Below are 18,510 nucleotides of genomic sequence, written 5' to 3'. Positions count from 1 at the left end.
CACACACACACACACACACACACACACATGCAAATTAAGAACTTTAAGACAAACTTATCATTTGAGTCTCCCTTGGTAAGTTTTGATAACTGCATTTAAGAACAATTTAAATGTATCTTTCAGAAAAAAAAAGAAGGCATTCGAATATTTACTTTCGTACTGCTGAGTTTGCATCATTAGTTCATCCAGGATATCTCTGATCCTCCAGCTGAAGGGCATACTGGAGCGCATGGTCCTCTCAGCTGTGATATGGCTCTGTACCAGAATGGTCTTAGACTCAGAACTGTAGGAATTACACAAATAGAGTGTGATGGACCTCGTGGTAACACAGAAATACTCTGGCTACATCGCACATGAGCAAAACCACCTACTTGGAATCCACTTTGACAAGAGGAATATCAAGCATCTCGTTGTTGCCGAATATCTCCAGCCACAGTTTCTTGACTTCTTCCCCACAGTTGACGTCTAGGAGGAGGTCCAGATTACAGTCCCTGTCGATAACTGAGACCAACTGAGCCAAAACGGGTGTGACCACTGCTTGGATTTTCTTCCACAGAGTTTGTCTGGGGAACACATACAGCATATGGACAGACTATACTCCTAAACGATGAGAACAAATTATCATTTGAACATGAATGAAATGATGGACTATATGTGAGCTGAGTTAACAGTGCAGTATCATTGATTAACATACGTGAAAGTTCCCCCCTCTTGAAGAGCATTGATGTTGGATGCCTCTGTTAACACCCAGTACTTGGGGGAGGGGATGTTTCTCTCGTGGCTCTCCAGAAGAGAGTGAAGGCGGCTCCTCAGGGTTTTCAGGAACACAGCTTTAGGGCACAATACCGAGACCAAGTATATCAATACATGTAAAAGTAAATTAACTTTGGCTATATTATTGGCTTGCCGTTACGATCTGAGCTAAGTCTGTCTCGGGCCAAAAATGTCTAAACAAAATTCAACACATAGATCTAGAACCCCTCATGTAATAAAATTAATAATGTAATAAAAGTAATAAAAGTTTGTAATAAAAGTTCTAGATCTGGACTTTAACCATTGAAACAGTGCTTGGGTCTTGGAGTTACAGTAAAACACTGGAATACTGTGGGTTAGTTCCTAACCTTTCAGGTCCTCACTATCTTCCATAAGTGTTAGCAGGATCTCCACCCTCCTGGTGCTGAGAGCTCCACTGTCCTCCTGATCTCTGAGCATGCTTACTGCACTCTGCACACAGCTTCGCACTAGATCTGTGACTTCAAACACAGCCTATAACAACAACATGCTCAGATGAATAACACTCACCCATACCTATAAACTTTATACAAACTTATGCAACATTTAGTACATCCATGTTTTTGATTGCAACATCAAACACCACCATTATACTTACAGAGTGCTCTGGTGCAGGTGGTTGGAAGTCTGTGTCTGTATCGGTTTGCATTGCAACATCAAACACCACCAATATACTTACAGAGTGCTCTGGTGCAGGTGGTTGGAAGTCTGTGTCTGTATCGGTTTGCATTGCAACATCAAACACCACCATTATACTTACAGAGTGCTCTGGTGCAGGTGGTTGGAAGTCTGTGTCTGTATCGGGTTGCATTGCTTCATCAAATACCACCATTATACTTACAGAGTGCTCTGGTGCAGGTGGTTGGAAGTCTGTGTCTGTATCGGGTTGCATTGCTTCATCAAATACCACCATTATACTTACAGAGTGCTCTGGTGCAGGTGGTTGGAAGTCTGTGTCTGTATCGGGTTGCATTGCTTCATCAAAAAAGAAAGTTATATGAAAACTGTTACTTTCAAACAATTATTTTCAGCTATTTCTAATTGAAAATAATTGTTATTAACTATGGCATTAGTGCTAATGAGTGTAAAAGCAATTCAAGTTAATTTACCATAACAGGGCTCTTTCATGTCCTCAAACAGCTGGCTGATGGGTAGGTTTCTCAAGAACTGGACATCTGATACAAACTCTTTGGATCTTCTAAGGTCATCAATGTGAACTGATTTCCAGGGTCCTTTGCAAAAACAAAGTGGATTTAACGTTGAAAACATTTCAGAATGGATAACATTTTCTCTGTGGAGTGCGAGGTCATATTATCATATCAGCATGTTATACAACATTTAAATCTCACCTCCATGGAATCCAACATAGGAGGTTCCACCTTCAATTCGAGGCAGTTTGGTAACGAAGTACACAAACACCCTTCCATTGCCACCATTAGCTTTCGGTTTGTTGATTTCATTTATGGATGAATACCTATAGAGATAAAAAACAAAAAAGTTTAAATTAAAAAAAGGACACAAAAAACTACACTATATATATATAACAGGATCTTGCAAATCTATCCCACTAGTTAATATCCAATAGTTGTGATGACAAGTCCAAAAAGAAAATACTCACTTGGCAGATGCAAGAATGTTCATGCTCTGGGAAGCCTCATCATAGTCAGTTTGGATGATGAGGACTTTGTCGGCAGAGGTAGAGTCAAGAAATTGTCTAGAGAGGGAACAAAGTTATTTTCTAATATCTTTCTCAAGAATGATCTACACAGTAACACTAATACAAATGTAAAAAAAACAAGCAGAACTTTTAAAGCAGACCTGATTTCTTTGAGGAAGGAGTGCTCTGTGTCAAACTGTTGCAGTGAGAGCAGCTTGATGTCGCAAAGCTCTGTGATATTCTGGAGCTGTTTTATATCTCCTGCTGTCAATTGCCGGGAAAACGTTGTGACCTTCACAAAGAGCCAAAAGATATGTGAGAAGAATACAAGATGCATTCAATACAATCCATATTCTTCAAAAGATAAAATAGTCAAGTGAATTACCTCTGTAAAGTGGGCATGGCACCATTCCTCCAGCCGTGTGTGAGATGCAATGAAGTCAGCCAGGGATTTGTGCTTCTGCTCCTCAAAATATATTTGTGTCAGTTTCTCTATCTCAACATCAGACAATTTGGTCCCATCCAGACGAATGACAGAATCTGGAGTGGCACAGTTCAGCATGATGAACTTGGCTTCATCCAGGACTCTTCTTTGAGGGTCAGAAATGTCAGATTCATCTTTCATCTTCTCTGTAACTTGAAGGACTACAGAGGAGCATGTGTCTGAGTGATAGCCAATGAAGACATCCTTTGGAAGATATCTGTTTGTCTTGGATTGCTGGCTTTTCAAAGAGACAAACACTTTGACCCATTCCTGAAGTTGTTTGACAATCTCCTTCCCTTCATTCTTGAGGACAGTGTTGATGTCCAGGTAGTGCTTCTCCAGTCTGTTTATCAAGGGAATCGGGAACTGTGTGTAGACCACCTCCTTCTCTTCAATGACAATAAGCCTGAAATTTTTGTGAACTCTGCACTTCACACGATGGGTTCCCAATCCAAGATCGACATACTTCTGACCCCCAAGTGAAACATAGTATTGGTTCAGAGCGTCATAGAGACTTTCGTACAGATTCTGAAGGTTCAGAAGCACAACAGTCTGGCCAGTTTCCATGCAGATCTTCACTCTGTTGATATTTCTGCAGATCTGAGTGTACTCTTGATCCTTTGGGAAGCTGGAACCAAAGATGATCTCTGGATGGCTCTGGTCTGAGAAGAATGTCTGCTGGAGAATCTGGAGGGCGGCATAGTTTTTGGTGAGGACAAGAAGGTATCGGCACTCCTCGTCTTGGCAAATTGGAATTATGTTTTGTTTCACTAGATCAATAGTGCTGATCCCATCCAAATCAGGTTTATTCGATTTGCCCCACAGCTGTTTGGTGAATATATACACTGCATCCACATCATCCCTTCCACTGAAGTTCCTCAGGACTGCTTCAATGATTTGGTTCACACCAGGGCTCTGCTTAGAGATCTTGGTGATGGCAAACATCATCTTGACCAGACTGTAGTAATCACGTAAGCCGAAAAACCCTTTGCCTTTCTTGCAAGTCTTCATATATGCTTTGGCAAAGGGTTTGAAGAGGTGCTTAACCTTCTCCAGAATCATCTTGTCAGATGAGCATATGCCTTTCGCACTTTCGAATAGCTCATTCTGGTCTGGGTCACCACGGGACACAAAGAGGCCTCTATTCATCTTAGCAGGGTCCAAGGCCCAATTGGAGATACCAATGAATCCAACCCTCTTATGGGGTAATGGCTCGTCATCAATGCAGCCTTCCTCCAGTAAGGGGTGCAGTGTTTTCAGAGGCATTTTGGGGGAGTCTTCTGCTAATCCGATCTCATCTAGCACAACAACAGAGATGTACTCCTCCAAATTCTTGCTCTCTTGGAAACGGGCACATTGCTTGAATGTGTTGATGATTCCCTCTGGCGTGGAGTGAGGGCTGCACTGGAAGGACACCAGATGAATTTGTTTCAGTCTTTTGTACAGCTCGGAATGTGCAGCTTGGCCCTGCATGGCATCTGCAACCAGAGTTTTGGACAGAGATTTGGAGCTCCCAGGCTTGCCAACCAAAAACAGGGGGATTCGTAGCTCAATGCAGATCACCATCATGAACACATTCTCTTTCAAAGCCTTGTTTCTTGCTATTGTCTCTCCCATTGGGACCCCACTTAGGAGAAGATCCTGCATGAGTGAGATTTCCTGCTTCATATTTTGGGGGAGGACACGGGGAAAGAATTTGCAGATTTCTTTCTGGTACTCACCTTTTGTCTCTAAACAGGCTTGATAACACACACCAACAGCCATCAACAGCGACCAATCAACTGGATCACTAGCAGGTGGGGGTACCTGGTCACACCTGTTCCTCTCCCCCCGGGGTTGTTTCTGGAAGAGTGCCCTTAACTCTTTAGAAAACATTGAGTGGTTCTTGTAGAACCACACAAAAACTTGCATGCAGCGCTCCACATCCCTGAGACTGACAAAGCTGCATTCATCTTTCCTCTGTCGCATAAATCTCTGCGATGACGACAGTACATCAGAGATCAACTTGATGGATACCCGTTTGATATAATTTTTTCCCACAACTCTCTGCACAATCTGCTGGATGTACATTTTCTCTGTGTGGTCATTGAGTTGTCCAAAGTCCCACACCAGAGGAATCATGCTCGGGGGCAGCACTTGGACCCTATACACCAGCTGCCGAAGAGGGATTGATCCAAGTCTTTCTTCAGTCTCTTCAGCTCGGACCCTGTAACCCAAACCAGCTTTCTCCAGCCTCTTGATCATCTCATCTGTGTGTTTCCTGTAAGGGTTGCATGCAGCAATGATCTGCAGTCCAGTTTGGTAGCCAAGTTGTTGTCCTTGCACAGTGTTGTCACACAGGATCTCCTTAATGCTGCTTATAGCTTCCGTGGTATTAGCTTCATCAAGGAAAAGAACAGAATCAAAACCATGTTTCTCCTTATTGGCAACCGCAACAGCCTCTGCCTCGTGCACTTTGGTGTAGATCATGTCAGATGTAGTTCCTCCGTGAACTTTGACCAGTTTCATGTTCTCGGTGGGCGCTCCACTCCTTCTCAACTCACACAGGAACTTGATGAGTCGTGTCTTCCCACAACCAGTCTCCCCCATTATGATGACTGGAATGCCACATCTGAACCTCATATGAATTGCCATCATCTTCAGTATGTTGTCGGTGGTGAGTTCATATGTTTCATCAGGGTCTGTTGGCCACTTGATCCCCAGCACGCTACATAGACGCACAATCTTATCTGCCCGAGAAAGTTGGTCAAAGTCAATGTTAAATGGAACTCTTTGACGTCTGAGGCCATTGTACAGATCTTTGGTCATAATGTTTCTCTTGATCACCACATTTGTTGATGGATTAATGGCATCAACCCCATTCTTCTTGTTCTCCCGTAGGTGAAATCCAATGAAGGTCATGGATGCATGGTCATCATTGAAGAAGATATATGGATGCGGTTCTGATTCCCATCTCTTTCGAATGAGGAACGGGGCTAGATCCCTTTCGTTGAGTCCATTGAGGTCCATCTGCTGCCTCCCATGGCTCTGGTCAGTGATGCAGAGAGATGGAGTGGCAAAGTCCTTGGCCATCAAGATCATGAAGTCAACCACAAAGTTTCTGAATCCCCTAAGAGTGTCTCCAATGAACTGAAAGTTGCAGAAGGCCGATGTCTCACAGTCTAGCAACTGAAGATTGAGGAACCAGGCAAAGTTCCTCAGCTCTGCCCAGGACGGATCACTTATGCCACAGTAGATGAAGAGCATTTGAAGGCACTCTGCATGAGTTCCTTCAACTCTTTGGTAGGTGAAGCTGTCAAGATTCTCACCCCTATGGAACCGTGTTAGATACTGGTATGGTCTTTGAAAGGCCTCACTCCTAAAACACTGGTCATCCATGAGTGGGTCTTCACTTTTCTGCTCTGGATCATCTCCATTTCTCATTTCCAACCACATAACCTCTTTTGGGGGACGGCAGAAGACCTTTGGAAAGACCTCAAAGAGAAGAACGTGTCCCATCGGATCCTAGACAGACAAATACATGCCATATTAAGTATTTTGACAAACCCTACCTACACAACACAAATGGGACGTCTAACACAAAAATTATATAATAACTAGTTTTACGATATACTACAAAACTCTGTGTGAAAAACATGTTAATGCTAGCCGTAGATGACCGTATCTAAGTAAACAAAGACAAATATTGGGTTGTAGACTCCACCCCATTGACTATATTCAAAGTAAAGAAAATGTTAAGTGATTTTCATAATTTGGGTGATGTATCCCCTTCAATATCGAGTTATAATTGAATGTTAACACGCTAGCCACTGGTGGTTTGGTAGGGACATTTAACTGTATACATCCAATCGTTTCACATGACATGACAAAATACAAATAGATTGTCACTTACAGGTCTTGAGGCAGATCTGGGCAGTTCATGTGTGGATTGTAGTGTCTCGATGACATACAAGTCCTTGCTGCTGCATTTCCACATTAGCCCATCCGAATCGGCCAGGTAACGCAGGAAGAACAGTTTGAACAGAAATTCATGCAGTCCTTTCTGTACCTGAATAACATAAATAGCAAGCATATAAAGCACCTGAAACAGAAAATATATAAACATTTTCAATATCTTAACAATACCAAGTATCCTTACTGAGGATGTGACATCAAAATGAAAGACTTTGTGTTCCTTCTTCTCTGGTGTGTCAAACAAGGACCGAAGAATGATATACTCATCAACCTTGGGCTCAATTAAGCGAATGCATTTGTGGAATGTGGTTCCTATTCTCATGGTTCCCTCCAGTTTATCATACAACCTTTGTATGTACAGAGATTTTCCTGCGGATAAATAAAACATTTGATTCAGCTCTTCAAAGATTTAGGTCAAATGTACGGTCATTGAATAATTTATGTTTGAAAACTCATAGTAGTATTGTAAGTATGAATGCATTATTGTTCATGAAATTCAACACGTGGAAATATCAAATAATTTTCGGATTTAAAAAAATCTGTTAAAAAATTATATTCTTTTTTACCAAGATTACAATGGAAAACCAATATCAGACACCATAGGATCATGTAAAGTGACAAAACTCAATAAACTCACCAACTCCAGCCCTCTTGGAAGACACAATCCCAACAAAGTGTCTACCTTTGAACACAGATGCAGCACTGGCCTGGTGTGAGGGGACAGTGTAGTGCCGGGACAGGTATTTCTGTATCCGTCCAGGAGACTCCTGAGGGACAATGTCCCGTTTGAAGTGACTGAAGGCAGAGGGAATGTAGTTGTGCTCTCTTTCTGCGCTGCAGATGATCACCAGCCTATAGCTGCTCCGAAAGCATGAACTCAGTTTCTGAAAGAACTTCTCCACTGCATAGCTCACCTCATAGCTCAACTGGTCTGCGAAGAGCAAGGCATAGATCTTCTCACCCATGTAGCCCGGTGTGAGACATCGTCTGAAGAAAAGCTCCACTTGCTCATATGACGTGGCAGGGGTACACAGGAGAACTTCATCGTAAGTAGGCAGCTGCTCATCATCACTGGTCATATATAAACAGACGCTTGCAGTCAAGATTTTATCTTGTGGGCAGATAATGAGATTAGGTTGCCCAGTGAAGAAGCCTTTGGGGAGCTTTCTAATGACTGTATTCTCACTTGTTTCTAAAAGCTCCTCTTCCTCCTCTTGTTCCTGGCTTGGTTTGTTGGCCAACACCTCTAGCAGACTGCCTAGGCTTCTGATGTCTAAAGAGTACTGGATAATGTTCCTCATGTCTTTCATGTAGGCATCCCAGACCAGATCCAGTTTTCGCAAACCAACAGCCTGGTCTACAACGCTCTGTAGAACATCAATGGCACATTTTCTGTCACTTGCAAAAGAGGAATCTAAGTTTTCCATGTCACTTTTAAGGTTAATAAAAGTCTGACAACTGGTGTCTTCCTCTTGCCCAGCTGTATTCATGGCGTGGTTCTGAAAAGTCATCCAAGACTCCCATACTTCTGACACAGAGCAGTCAGGTTTGATGAAAGAGAGCATCATCAAGACGTTTTCCTCCAATTTATTGTTCAGATTATTTTCGGTCAAAACATTACAAAGGTAGACTATCTGCTCTGCTGTGTAATAGTTGAGGTAATAGTGCTGAGATCTCTGTTTGTCCATGAATCTATTCCAGTCATCCAAACACATCTCTATCTTCCTGCACAGGTCTGTAAGCTGTTTGACTGCATTGCCCTCCACCATGATTTTTCGTAGGATGTTGCCAAGGTTGAAGTCCATTGTGACACCAGTGTCACTTTCCATATTGCAGTGAATCTTGGCCTCCCAAACCCTAAAAAGTGGGTTCCCAGCAGCATAAAGATCTACAAATGCTACAGCTAGCCTCTGGACACTGTCAAAAACCTGAGAAGATAAGAAGGCAATTTGGTGTCTAAACATTCAGTTCAGTTTCTGCACATGAAACGTAAGGTTACTTGCATAACCCAGGTTCTCTGATATTATGAGTGAGATATCTCACGTGGGGTTTCGCTAGGAACACCTACTCTCTGAAGAACCTAGCAAAAGCATCTGACAGGTAGAGGTAGAGTGTGAATCAGGTGAGCCCCTCACCTTCCTTAAAAGGAGCCACTCTCCAGTCCTCTGATTATTCTCAAGCATGTGTTTCTTCCTTGCGCTCTTGCAAGCATGGGAATGTGGTGCGATATATCACTCATAATATCAGAGAACCAGGGTTACGCGAGTAACCTTAAGTTCTCTTTCAATTATTTGTTTCTATATTTGACATCTGGGGATACAGCCAACTCCCATATCGCAAAGACATGCTCTCCGTAGGCCCAACATCAGCAACCCTCAGAGGCCCGAAATCGAGCGAGTACTCACCAAGAAGGTGAGGAAGGGCATCTGTGTATTTGGGTCACATTCCTAATGTGTGATTCGAAATTGAGTTCAGAATCTAAAATAACACCTAGGTGTTTTACCTGGTGTTTTATATTTATAGCCCGTGAGTTAAAATGTGCAATGTGCAATGTAAAATTTGATGTGCTTTACCGGACCCAAAATGGAACCATGTGGAACACCACATGTGTTATGTATCAATTCCTTGCTTTCTGATAATGCTGCCAAGAGGTAACATATGCAAACTGAACAGTACTGGACCCAAAATGGAACCATGTGGAACACCACATGTGTTATGTATTTTCTCTGAGTTATGTTCACCAAGGGTGACAAAAAACTCTTGACTGGTTAAATAGGTCCTTAACCAATTTAGAACTGGACCGGAGAGGCCACCCCACCTCTCCTGTCTGTCCAGAAGGACATCATGGTCAACAGTGTCGAATGCAGCACTTAAATCCAAGGACAGAGAGCTGTTTGGCATCTGTGTTGGCTCTAAGATCATTTACCACATTAATTAAGGCTGTCTCTGCACTGTGGTGGGCCCGAAAACCAGATTGGAATTTTTCAAAAAGACAGTTGGCACTTTTAAAATCATTTAGCTGTTTGAAAACCAATTTCTCCAGAAGTTTGCTTAAGAATGGAAGGTTGGAAATTGGCCAAAAATGTCCAAGAGCAGAAGAATCTAGATAACTTTTCTTCAGAAGCGGTTTCACCATAGCAGTTTTTAGTACAGTGAGGAAAGTGACTGTGAACAGGGAGTGATTAACAATAGCTTGCACTTCTTCAGATAGGCAACTAAAAACAGTTTTGAAGAAGGTAGTGGGGACAGGATTGAGAAGGCAGGTACTTAAGTTGTGATATCACTTTCCTCACTTTCCTGAGCATGTCTGTGTCAACCAGGGAAAATAAATCCATAGTGCCTTTACGTGGTAGACTAGGGCACATATCATCATACTTCTCATCAGGTCTTGCTTGACTGATACCCTGCCTAATGTTTGTTATCTTATCTCGAAATAACCGGGGGTAATATTTATCGGGAAGAGCACTCTCAAATCATTCTGAAGTTAGAAACATTTGCCCGTCTGGCCTTTCTAATTGCCTTGTTATATATGCCAAATTGCTCTCTCAGAATATCATAATGGACCTGCAACTTTGAATTTCTCCACTTCCGCTCTGCCTTTCTGCAATTTCTCTTTAATGTATTAGTTTCCTCACTCATCCAAGGGGCTCTCCATTTGGATGTGGCCTTTTTCAACTTTACTGGGTCAATGGTTGCCCTTAATTTGCTATTAAAGTTATCAACTAAATCATCACAAGAGGAGGCAGAATAGGTGTTGGAGTACTGTTCATACACTCAATAAAATCTGTAGCAACTTCTGAGATAGATAGTGTTTTTTAACAATGCGTTCAGTATTACTCTGTGCTATGGGCAACAAGGTAGTAAAAAATACACAGTGGCGATCAGATAAAGCAACATCAACAACAGAGGATATGTCAACACAAAGCCACTTGGTGTCCATAGAGCTCAAAAGATTCAGAAATTCAATGGCCTTGGAGTCAAGTCTGTTTGTCAACATGAATATTAAAATCACCCAACACAATGATTGTATCATAGTTCTCAAGGAAAATAGACAATAGTTCAGGGAAATCAGTAAAGAAAGTGGGGCAGTGCTTTAGTGGCCAATAAAGGGTTATTGCCAGCACTGGTGGCTGACATATAAACAGTAGAGCATGATGCTCAAAAGACCCAGAGTCGCCAAATCATGTGTCCTTACAGCTGAGAGCATTAGTAACAATAGACTGTCCCTCCACCCTTGCCTCTCATCAGGCTAGCTAAGTTAGCCTCGCAACATGGGCTAACCGAGTCTCAATAGCTAGCCATGAAGCTATCTACCAACATAGATTGAGAAGTAGAAAGGGAATTTCTAAACAAAACAAAACATCTTTCAGGTCAGTAGTCAACCTCTCGACAGGGTCTGAAGACGTATGCTCGATATCATTCACAGTTCACTTGTGAGCAGTTCAGTAGCAAAACAGGGATCCAGTCAATCTGAGGAGAGCTAGAGAGTAATTATCTTCATGAGGAAGAGTAACCAGAGGGCAGGAGGGCTTTTAAGGAAGGTGAGGGACTCACCTCATTCACCACTACCTGTCTGTCTCCATCAGATGCTTTTGATAGGTTATTTCGAGAATAGGTGTTCCTAGTGAATCCCGACAAGTGAGATATTGAAGTGAATAATTGAAAGAGAACCATATTTATTGTAACATGTCGTAAGGAACCTGTGGTAGCATGATCATCTAATTAATAAACATTTTCAGTAAAATATCATTTCAGTTTTGTGATGGTTCACTTGGTGTCCAATCCCCTTACCTCAGTAAAGTGATCCACCTCACTCTGGCTTTGCTCCCCCTTTCCAGACATCAGCATGAGCTTGTTTTGCAGATCTCTCAGGTCTTCTAAGGAGTAGTTGCGCATCTGACCTTCCTCCTGCTGGTCTGGAACCTGTAGCTTCAGGGCAGTGTCTAAACTCAGCTAAAGGAGAAAACAATGGACATCCAACATGTCAATCTACCGCTGCAGGTATTCAGGAGAGTGCTTACAGATATTTGTCAATGGCAAATATAAATTGAAGACATTGTATGAGTCCAAATATAGACATTGACTCCATAATGACAATATTTAAACAAACAAATGTAAAATAATCATTCAATTGTGTCTAAAAACATTTTAATTATTTAAAAAAAATGATTGAACAGACCTTCTTCTGGTTATGTGCACCAATAACATAGATGCCTCTTGTGTTGATGGACGTGGCCAGAGAAAGAGAAGAGAGTTCCACAGACCCATGGCTGTCCTTCACAGTTTTCAACCAGTCCAAATGGCGTGCAGTATCCCGCTGCAGGGAGGAAACAATAATAGAATGTGGTTTAAAACATGAGTACAAGTTCCAAACCCAATGGCATGCTAAGATTGCGAAGGATTATATCATTTAGATGTGTATGTATTCAGGCCAGTAAATGCTGCTCTGCAAATCAAACACTTCTGAAAATCCACTCCGCATTTAATCAAATAGTGGCCTTAGTCTTTCTGGTTCGACAAGCTTTTACCCAAATATTAAATCTAAATATGTCATAATTGTCAGAACATTTTACCAGCTTATTTGGTATGTTGCTGTCACTTCCAAGCGCCTTCCATAGTTTTGTCAAAGCCTCCTTGAAGGCATTAAAGTCAGCATTTTGGGGTAACCCATACAGCATCGAGGAATAACCAAGAACAGCGTCATGGAAACAGGCTACACGGTCCACATCCAAGTCGTTCTCTCCAGCAGAGATGGAGGCCAGGTCGACAAACACCTTCAGCTCATTGATATCTGCAATGGCAAAACATTAAACATTTATCCCTTTTTCCATGTAAAAACAGTTTGAATTAGTAATGGTAAACAACCTAGGTGGCTACTACTGGTGCTGCTCTTTCTGTCTTAGTATGACCTTACCTTCAAGAGCTTCTTTGACCCATTTGACAAAGTTCCCCCAAAGGCCAAGCTCCTGAAGACACAGTCTGCGAGCTTCTGTGATGTCCTCAAGAACCTTTTTAGTCTCCATCAAATTGTCATCAATTTGATTCAGACTCTTCTCCTTAAAGTCTGCATTACTCTGGAAACATTGTAATATATATATATCTATATATATAAAAATATACAGTAGTAGCCTAATGCTGGCAAAGGTGCATTGATTGAACACGTGGACTGTTTGAGAATTTTCCTTACTCACCACATCCAGCAAACTCTGTAGCACTTTGAAGTCCCCTTGAGGACAGATTGTCTCTCTGACATCCATAATGACCTTGGCTGAGTCCAATGCTTGATGAAGGTCATGGTACTGTTGGATCTGCTTGATTCGCCTCCTGATCCATCTTCGATCATCAGACAAGTTGATTCTGCACATGATCTCCAGATCATTTTTCATCTCATCGTACTTGTCTTTGTAGACTTCAAAGATGCTATCCACATCCTCCAATGATAAAGTGCCAGATTTCAAACTCTCATAGATCCTCTTGTAATTATCATAGCAACCCTGGAATATTTTGCTGTGGATCACATCAAGAGTGTACACCTCAATCTCGTCAGTGTCAATATGTTTGTGGGAAAGTTCTTTGGCTTGATACTCCAAGCACATAGCAAAAATGAAGCTTTCCCTGACAGCATTTAGTTTAAATGCCATCTGACTGGTGGCATTACAGAGGTTAAAGTATGTAACCTCCCCAGTTACGTCAGAGGTCTGCCCGTCAAGTCTGTGAACTTCCATGAATTCATCCAGCGTCATCTGATCTATGTTCTTTTGGTTTTTGAGCTCCAGCTCTTTCACATCGACTGTGGATTAATATGACATCAATGAGAACCATGACCAAGACTGTTACATCATGCAGTCATACATTAACAAATATTTGATAAACAGTACCAATAACATAAGCTTTAATGTATACCCTTATCAAATATAATTTAACTCACCTTTCAGATGCTCCTGGAGTTGGAGACAGATTATAACTAGGCCCTCAACCATCTTCTTGTAACTGTTCACATTCTCCATTTCTTCTTCTCTAAATCTCAGTAATCTGTTCATAGTGGTGTCGTCCTTACAACGACCATCTTCACACAGGCCATCTGTAAAAATATATATAATAAAAAACAAACAATGAAGACGATACTTTGAGCTCATTGTGGTTCTATTAAAGAGTAACCAGGAGAACCTCCACAGACGTTTTGAGTAATAACCACTTAACCTCAGATCTAAATAAAAGTCCCCTTTTGGCATTGCGAGCAAGCATGCATACTTAGGAATAAACTGTGCATTCGGAAAGTGACGTGCCCACATTTTGTTATGTTACAGCCTTATTCTAAAATGGATTATATCGTTTTTTTCCCTCATCAATCTAAACACAATACGCCATATTGACAAAGCAAAAACAGGTTTGTAGACATTTTTGCTAATTTATCAAACAAAAACTGAAATATCACATTTACAAAATTATTCAGACCCTTTACTCAGTACTTTGTTGAAGCATCTTAGGCAGAGATTACAACCTTGAGTTGTCTTGGGTATGACTCTGCAAGCTCAAGTCCGGACTCTGGACGGGCCACTCAAGGACATTTAGAGACCTGTCCCAAAGCCACTCCTGCATTATCTTGGATGTGTGCTTAGGGTCGTTGTCCTATTGGAAGGTGAACCTTCACCCAAGTCTGTGGTCCTATGTGCTCTGGAGCAGGTTTTCATCAAGGATCTCTCTGTACTTTGCTCCGTTCATCTTTCACATGATCCTGAGTAGTCTCCCAGTCCCTGCCGCTGAAAAACATCCTCGCAGAATGATGCTGCCACCACCATGCTTCGCCGTAGGGATGGTGCCAGGTTTCCTCCAGACATGACGCTTGGCATTCAGGACAAAAGAGTTCAATCTTGGTTTCATTAGACCAGAGAATCTTGTTTCTCATGGTCACAGAGTCCTTTAGGTGCCTTTCGGCAAACTCCAAGCGGGCTGTCATGTGCCTTTTACTGACGGGTGGCTTCCATCTAGCCACTCTACCAGCACTACACCTGATTGGTGGAGTGCTGCAGATATGGTCGTCCTTCTGGAAGTTTCTCCCATCTCCACACAGCAACTCTGGAGCTATGTCAGAGTGACCATTGGGTCCTTGATCACCTCCCTGACCAATGCCCTTCTCCCCGATTGCTCAGTTTGGCCAGGCAGCCAGCTCTAGGAAGTCTTGGTGGTTCGAAACTTCTTCCATTTAAGAATACAATCCTGTCTCGGAGCTCTACGGACAATTCCTTCAACCTCATGGATTGGTTTTTGCTGTGCCATGCACTGTCAACTGTGGGGTCTTATATAGACAGGTGCCTTTCCAAATCATGTTCAATCAATTGAATTTACCACAGGTTGACTCCAATCAAGTTTGAGATGTTTCTACAAGATGATCAATGGAAACAGGATGCTAAATTTCGAGTCGCATAGCAAAGGGTCTGAATACTTATGTAAATAAGGTATTTCTGTTTTTATTTTTAATACATTTGCAAAATTTCTGTTTTTACCTTGTCATTATGGTTTATTGATGAGTTGGAACAAAAATGTGTAATCCATTTTATAATAGGGCTGTCACGTAACAAAATGTGGAAAAAGTAAAAGGGTCTGAATACTTTCCGGATGCACTGTTTATACAAGGGGGGACTCATTTGGGGGACTTATTTGGATGTAAGGTGAAGTGATGAAGACCTGAAACCAAACCAAGACTAAAAACTAAAAAAGTCAGTTTTATAATACTATGAATATTTTTCCTATAATTTGGGCCTTAAACAGAACCAACCTCCCAATGACACAGTAGATTAACTTTTTATTGGATGTCATTAAACTATCGATCTGGGGAGGTTTTCCTGTCTACTACAGTAGGATTAAAGCAATATTTATACTTAAATGTTTTCATTTGGTATATTCTTCTGACCTATCTTCAAAAGCTCAATGAATGTTGTTCTCCTTGAGAGGACTTTACTGAGAGTCTTCATCTGGATGTTGCCGTTGATGACTTTATCTGAGACAGAACTGAACGCAGAGCTTGCCACAACCATCCGCTCTTTAGCATCGTCTGACAAATGGTCAATCATTTTCAGATTTTCACCTGTAATACAAAACATAGTTAGTATGTTTAAGTGGACATTTGGAAAATGCACTCAAAATGTAAATACACTACATGACCAAAAGTATGTGGACACCTGCTCGTCAAACATCTCATTCCAAAATCATGGGCATTAATATGGAATTGGTCCCCCCTTTGCTGTCAGGCACTGATGTTGGGCTATTAAGCCTGGGTCACAGTCGGCATTCCAATTCATCCCAAAGATGTTCGATTGATTTGAGATCAGAGCTCTGTGCAGGCCAGTCAAGTTCTTCCACACTGATCTCGACAAAACATTTCTGTATGGACCTCGCTTTGTGCACGGGGGCATTGTCATGCTGAAACAGGAAAGGGCCTCCCCCAAACTGTTGTCACAAAGTTGGAAGCACAGAATCATCTAGAATGTCATTGTATGCTGTAGTGTTAAGATTTTCCTTCAATGGAACTAAGGGGCCTAGCCCGAACCATGAAAAACAGCCCCAAACCATTACTCATCCTCTACCAAACTTTACAGATAGCACTATACGTTGGGGCAGGTAGCGTTCTCCTGGCATCTGCCAAACCCAGATTTGTCCGTCGGACTGCCAGATGGTGAAGCGTGATTCATCACTACAGAGAACGTGTTTCCACTTCTGGAAACACGCTCTTCCAATGGCGGCGCTCTTAGGCGTCTGCTCGGCCATGAAAACCCATTTCATGAAGCTCCCGATGAACAGTTCTTGTGCTGACGTTGCTTCCAGAGGCAGTTTGGGACTCAGTAGTGAGTGTTGCAACCAAGGACAGACAATTTTTACGAGCTACAGTACTCAGCGGTCCCGTTCTATGAGCTTGTGTGGCCTACCACTTTGCGGCTGAGCCGTTGTTGCTCCTAGACATTTCCACTTTACAATAACAACACTTACAGTTGCCCGGGGCAGCTCCAGCAGGGCAGAAATTTGACGGACTGACTTGTTGGAAAGGTAGCATCCTATGATGGTGCCACGGTGAAAGTCACTGAGCTCTTCAGTAAGGCCATTCTACTGCCAATGTTTGTCTATGGAGATTGCATGGCTGTGTACTCAATTTTATACATCTGCCAGCAACGGGTGTGGCTGAAATAGCCGAATCCACTCATTTGAAGGGGTGTCCAAATACTTTTGTATATACTGTATAGTGTAGCTCTTAAGGAACATTTGGAAGTGACAGTTTTACATTTAATAGCCATTGTATATCCATTTTTCCATATACAACTGTGTTGAACATTCCCACCCAATGTTAGCCTTGATTGTATGTGGAAATGGTTAGAGCAGTGGAATTTCTTGAGAAAATTCACCTTGGACTTGAAAGACACTTTTGGCCATGGACCAGTTGAGAAGATGTTCCACTACACAGTCCTCCCCTTCCAGGTATTCTCCATTGCCAGTCTTGGGCCAGGACTTCATCACAATAGTAGATATTAGCCTCTCAAACTTGCTGAAGTCAACTTTTTTCAACCGTTCAAAGAGAGCCTCCTGAGAGATCCCCTGATCATGTCAAATTAAAATTGGAGATAAAAAAAAAAAGCATTTGTTTGATCATTACTTCCCGACAAACTCAATGCACAGCCTAATGATTAAGTAGCCTAATGATTAAGTAGCCTAGCGAATAAAAGGTCACTGGTTAAAATCCCTCAACTGACTAGGTAAAAAAAAAAACATGACCTTGAGCAAGGCACTTAACCCTAATTGCTCATGTAAATCGAGCGCCTGCTAATTGACGTAAATGTACATTTCCAGATTGAAAGTGAAACTTAATTTCTACAAGAGCTTTTCTCTACACCCACAATAACATCTGATAAACATGTGTATGTGACCAATACAATTTGATTTGATTTGAACGTTTTCAAAATAATGATGTTATTCATCTTGCCTGACAAATGACTGTGACTGCTTCCAAAGCGCATTTCTCCAATGAGTTCTCCAAGAATGGCAGCGTCTTGCTCACTTCCTCAATCTTATTGATATATATTTCAATTTGATGCATGGATGTTTCCTGATGGCCATACAAAATATGAATGAATTATGTACATACATATCTTTTTCATTGATGAACCTGTAGATGTACCCCTCTCACCTGTTTGAGTTTTCCTTCAAAATCATTCAAGAATGTATTTCTCCAATATTGGGTGAATTCTTCTGAACCAATTTTAAGTGAGATCAGCTTGTTCCAGACCTACAGGAAAAGGTTTTCACTACACTTCAGTTTTACTTTTATCAAACACTACAATTCCAATTCCAACTGTTCTGCAATAATAATAATACAAATATAATATTTATTTGTATCAATTATTTAATTTGGTAAAAACAAAAACTCTTACCTTAGTCTCAGACACGTATGCAAAATCAATGTTATTAACCAATTTGTTCTTGAATGTGATTCGCAGCCATTCCTTTATGATGGCCATAGTCTCCTTTAACTTCTCTTTGCGCGTGTTTTCCAAAAGGTTATTTGTCACTTCCTTCGTCTACAAGAATAGTAATTCATAACAAAAATATTCAGACTCATCAAATATTTATATCTTGG

At 41.6% G+C, this 18,510-nt stretch overlaps 1 protein-coding gene across 4 annotated transcripts in view; it reads right to left on the bottom strand.

Annotated features, from left to right (window-relative positions):
- The window catches only part of LOC110528546 (E3 ubiquitin-protein ligase rnf213-alpha-like), a 55,570-nt gene that overhangs the window by 21,863 nt on the left and 15,197 nt on the right, over positions 1-18,510 (bottom strand). For 2 of the 4 annotated variants that reach the window (XM_036984136.1, XM_036984137.1), the window contains exons 12-35: positions 18,305-18,451; positions 18,061-18,159; positions 17,857-17,979; positions 17,282-17,471; positions 15,799-15,972; positions 13,816-13,968; positions 13,079-13,677; positions 12,802-12,961; positions 12,461-12,678; positions 12,067-12,204; positions 11,679-11,840; positions 7,525-8,815; positions 7,072-7,256; positions 6,826-6,981; positions 2,835-6,437; positions 2,611-2,741; positions 2,411-2,506; positions 2,142-2,266; positions 1,902-2,024; positions 1,391-1,767; positions 1,122-1,266; positions 695-830; positions 372-563; positions 153-283 (exon numbers count right to left, since the gene is read on the bottom strand). In XM_036984136.1, coding sequence (XP_036840031.1) covers positions 153-283; positions 372-563; positions 695-830; positions 1,122-1,266; positions 1,391-1,767; positions 1,902-2,024; positions 2,142-2,266; positions 2,411-2,506; positions 2,611-2,741; positions 2,835-6,437; positions 6,826-6,981; positions 7,072-7,256; positions 7,525-8,815; positions 11,679-11,840; positions 12,067-12,204; positions 12,461-12,678; positions 12,802-12,961; positions 13,079-13,677; positions 13,816-13,968; positions 15,799-15,972; positions 17,282-17,471; positions 17,857-17,979; positions 18,061-18,159; positions 18,305-18,451 — 8,854 coding nt within the window. The remainder of the gene's footprint in view (positions 1-152; positions 284-371; positions 564-694; positions 831-1,121; positions 1,267-1,390; positions 1,768-1,901; positions 2,025-2,141; positions 2,267-2,410; positions 2,507-2,610; positions 2,742-2,834; positions 6,438-6,825; positions 6,982-7,071; positions 7,257-7,524; positions 8,816-11,678; positions 11,841-12,066; positions 12,205-12,460; positions 12,679-12,801; positions 12,962-13,078; positions 13,678-13,815; positions 13,969-15,798; positions 15,973-17,281; positions 17,472-17,856; positions 17,980-18,060; positions 18,160-18,304; positions 18,452-18,510) is intronic. The other 2 variants (XM_036984138.1, XM_036984139.1) reach the window with 2 other exon arrangements.

The sequence above is a fragment of the Oncorhynchus mykiss genome, chromosome 7, assembly GCF_013265735.2.
Source record: "Oncorhynchus mykiss isolate Arlee chromosome 7, USDA_OmykA_1.1, whole genome shotgun sequence".
Lineage (NCBI taxonomy): Eukaryota > Metazoa > Chordata > Actinopteri > Salmoniformes > Salmonidae > Oncorhynchus > Oncorhynchus mykiss.
Note: the sequence above shows the minus strand (reverse complement) of the source record. Positions and strands in the feature narration are given on the sequence as shown.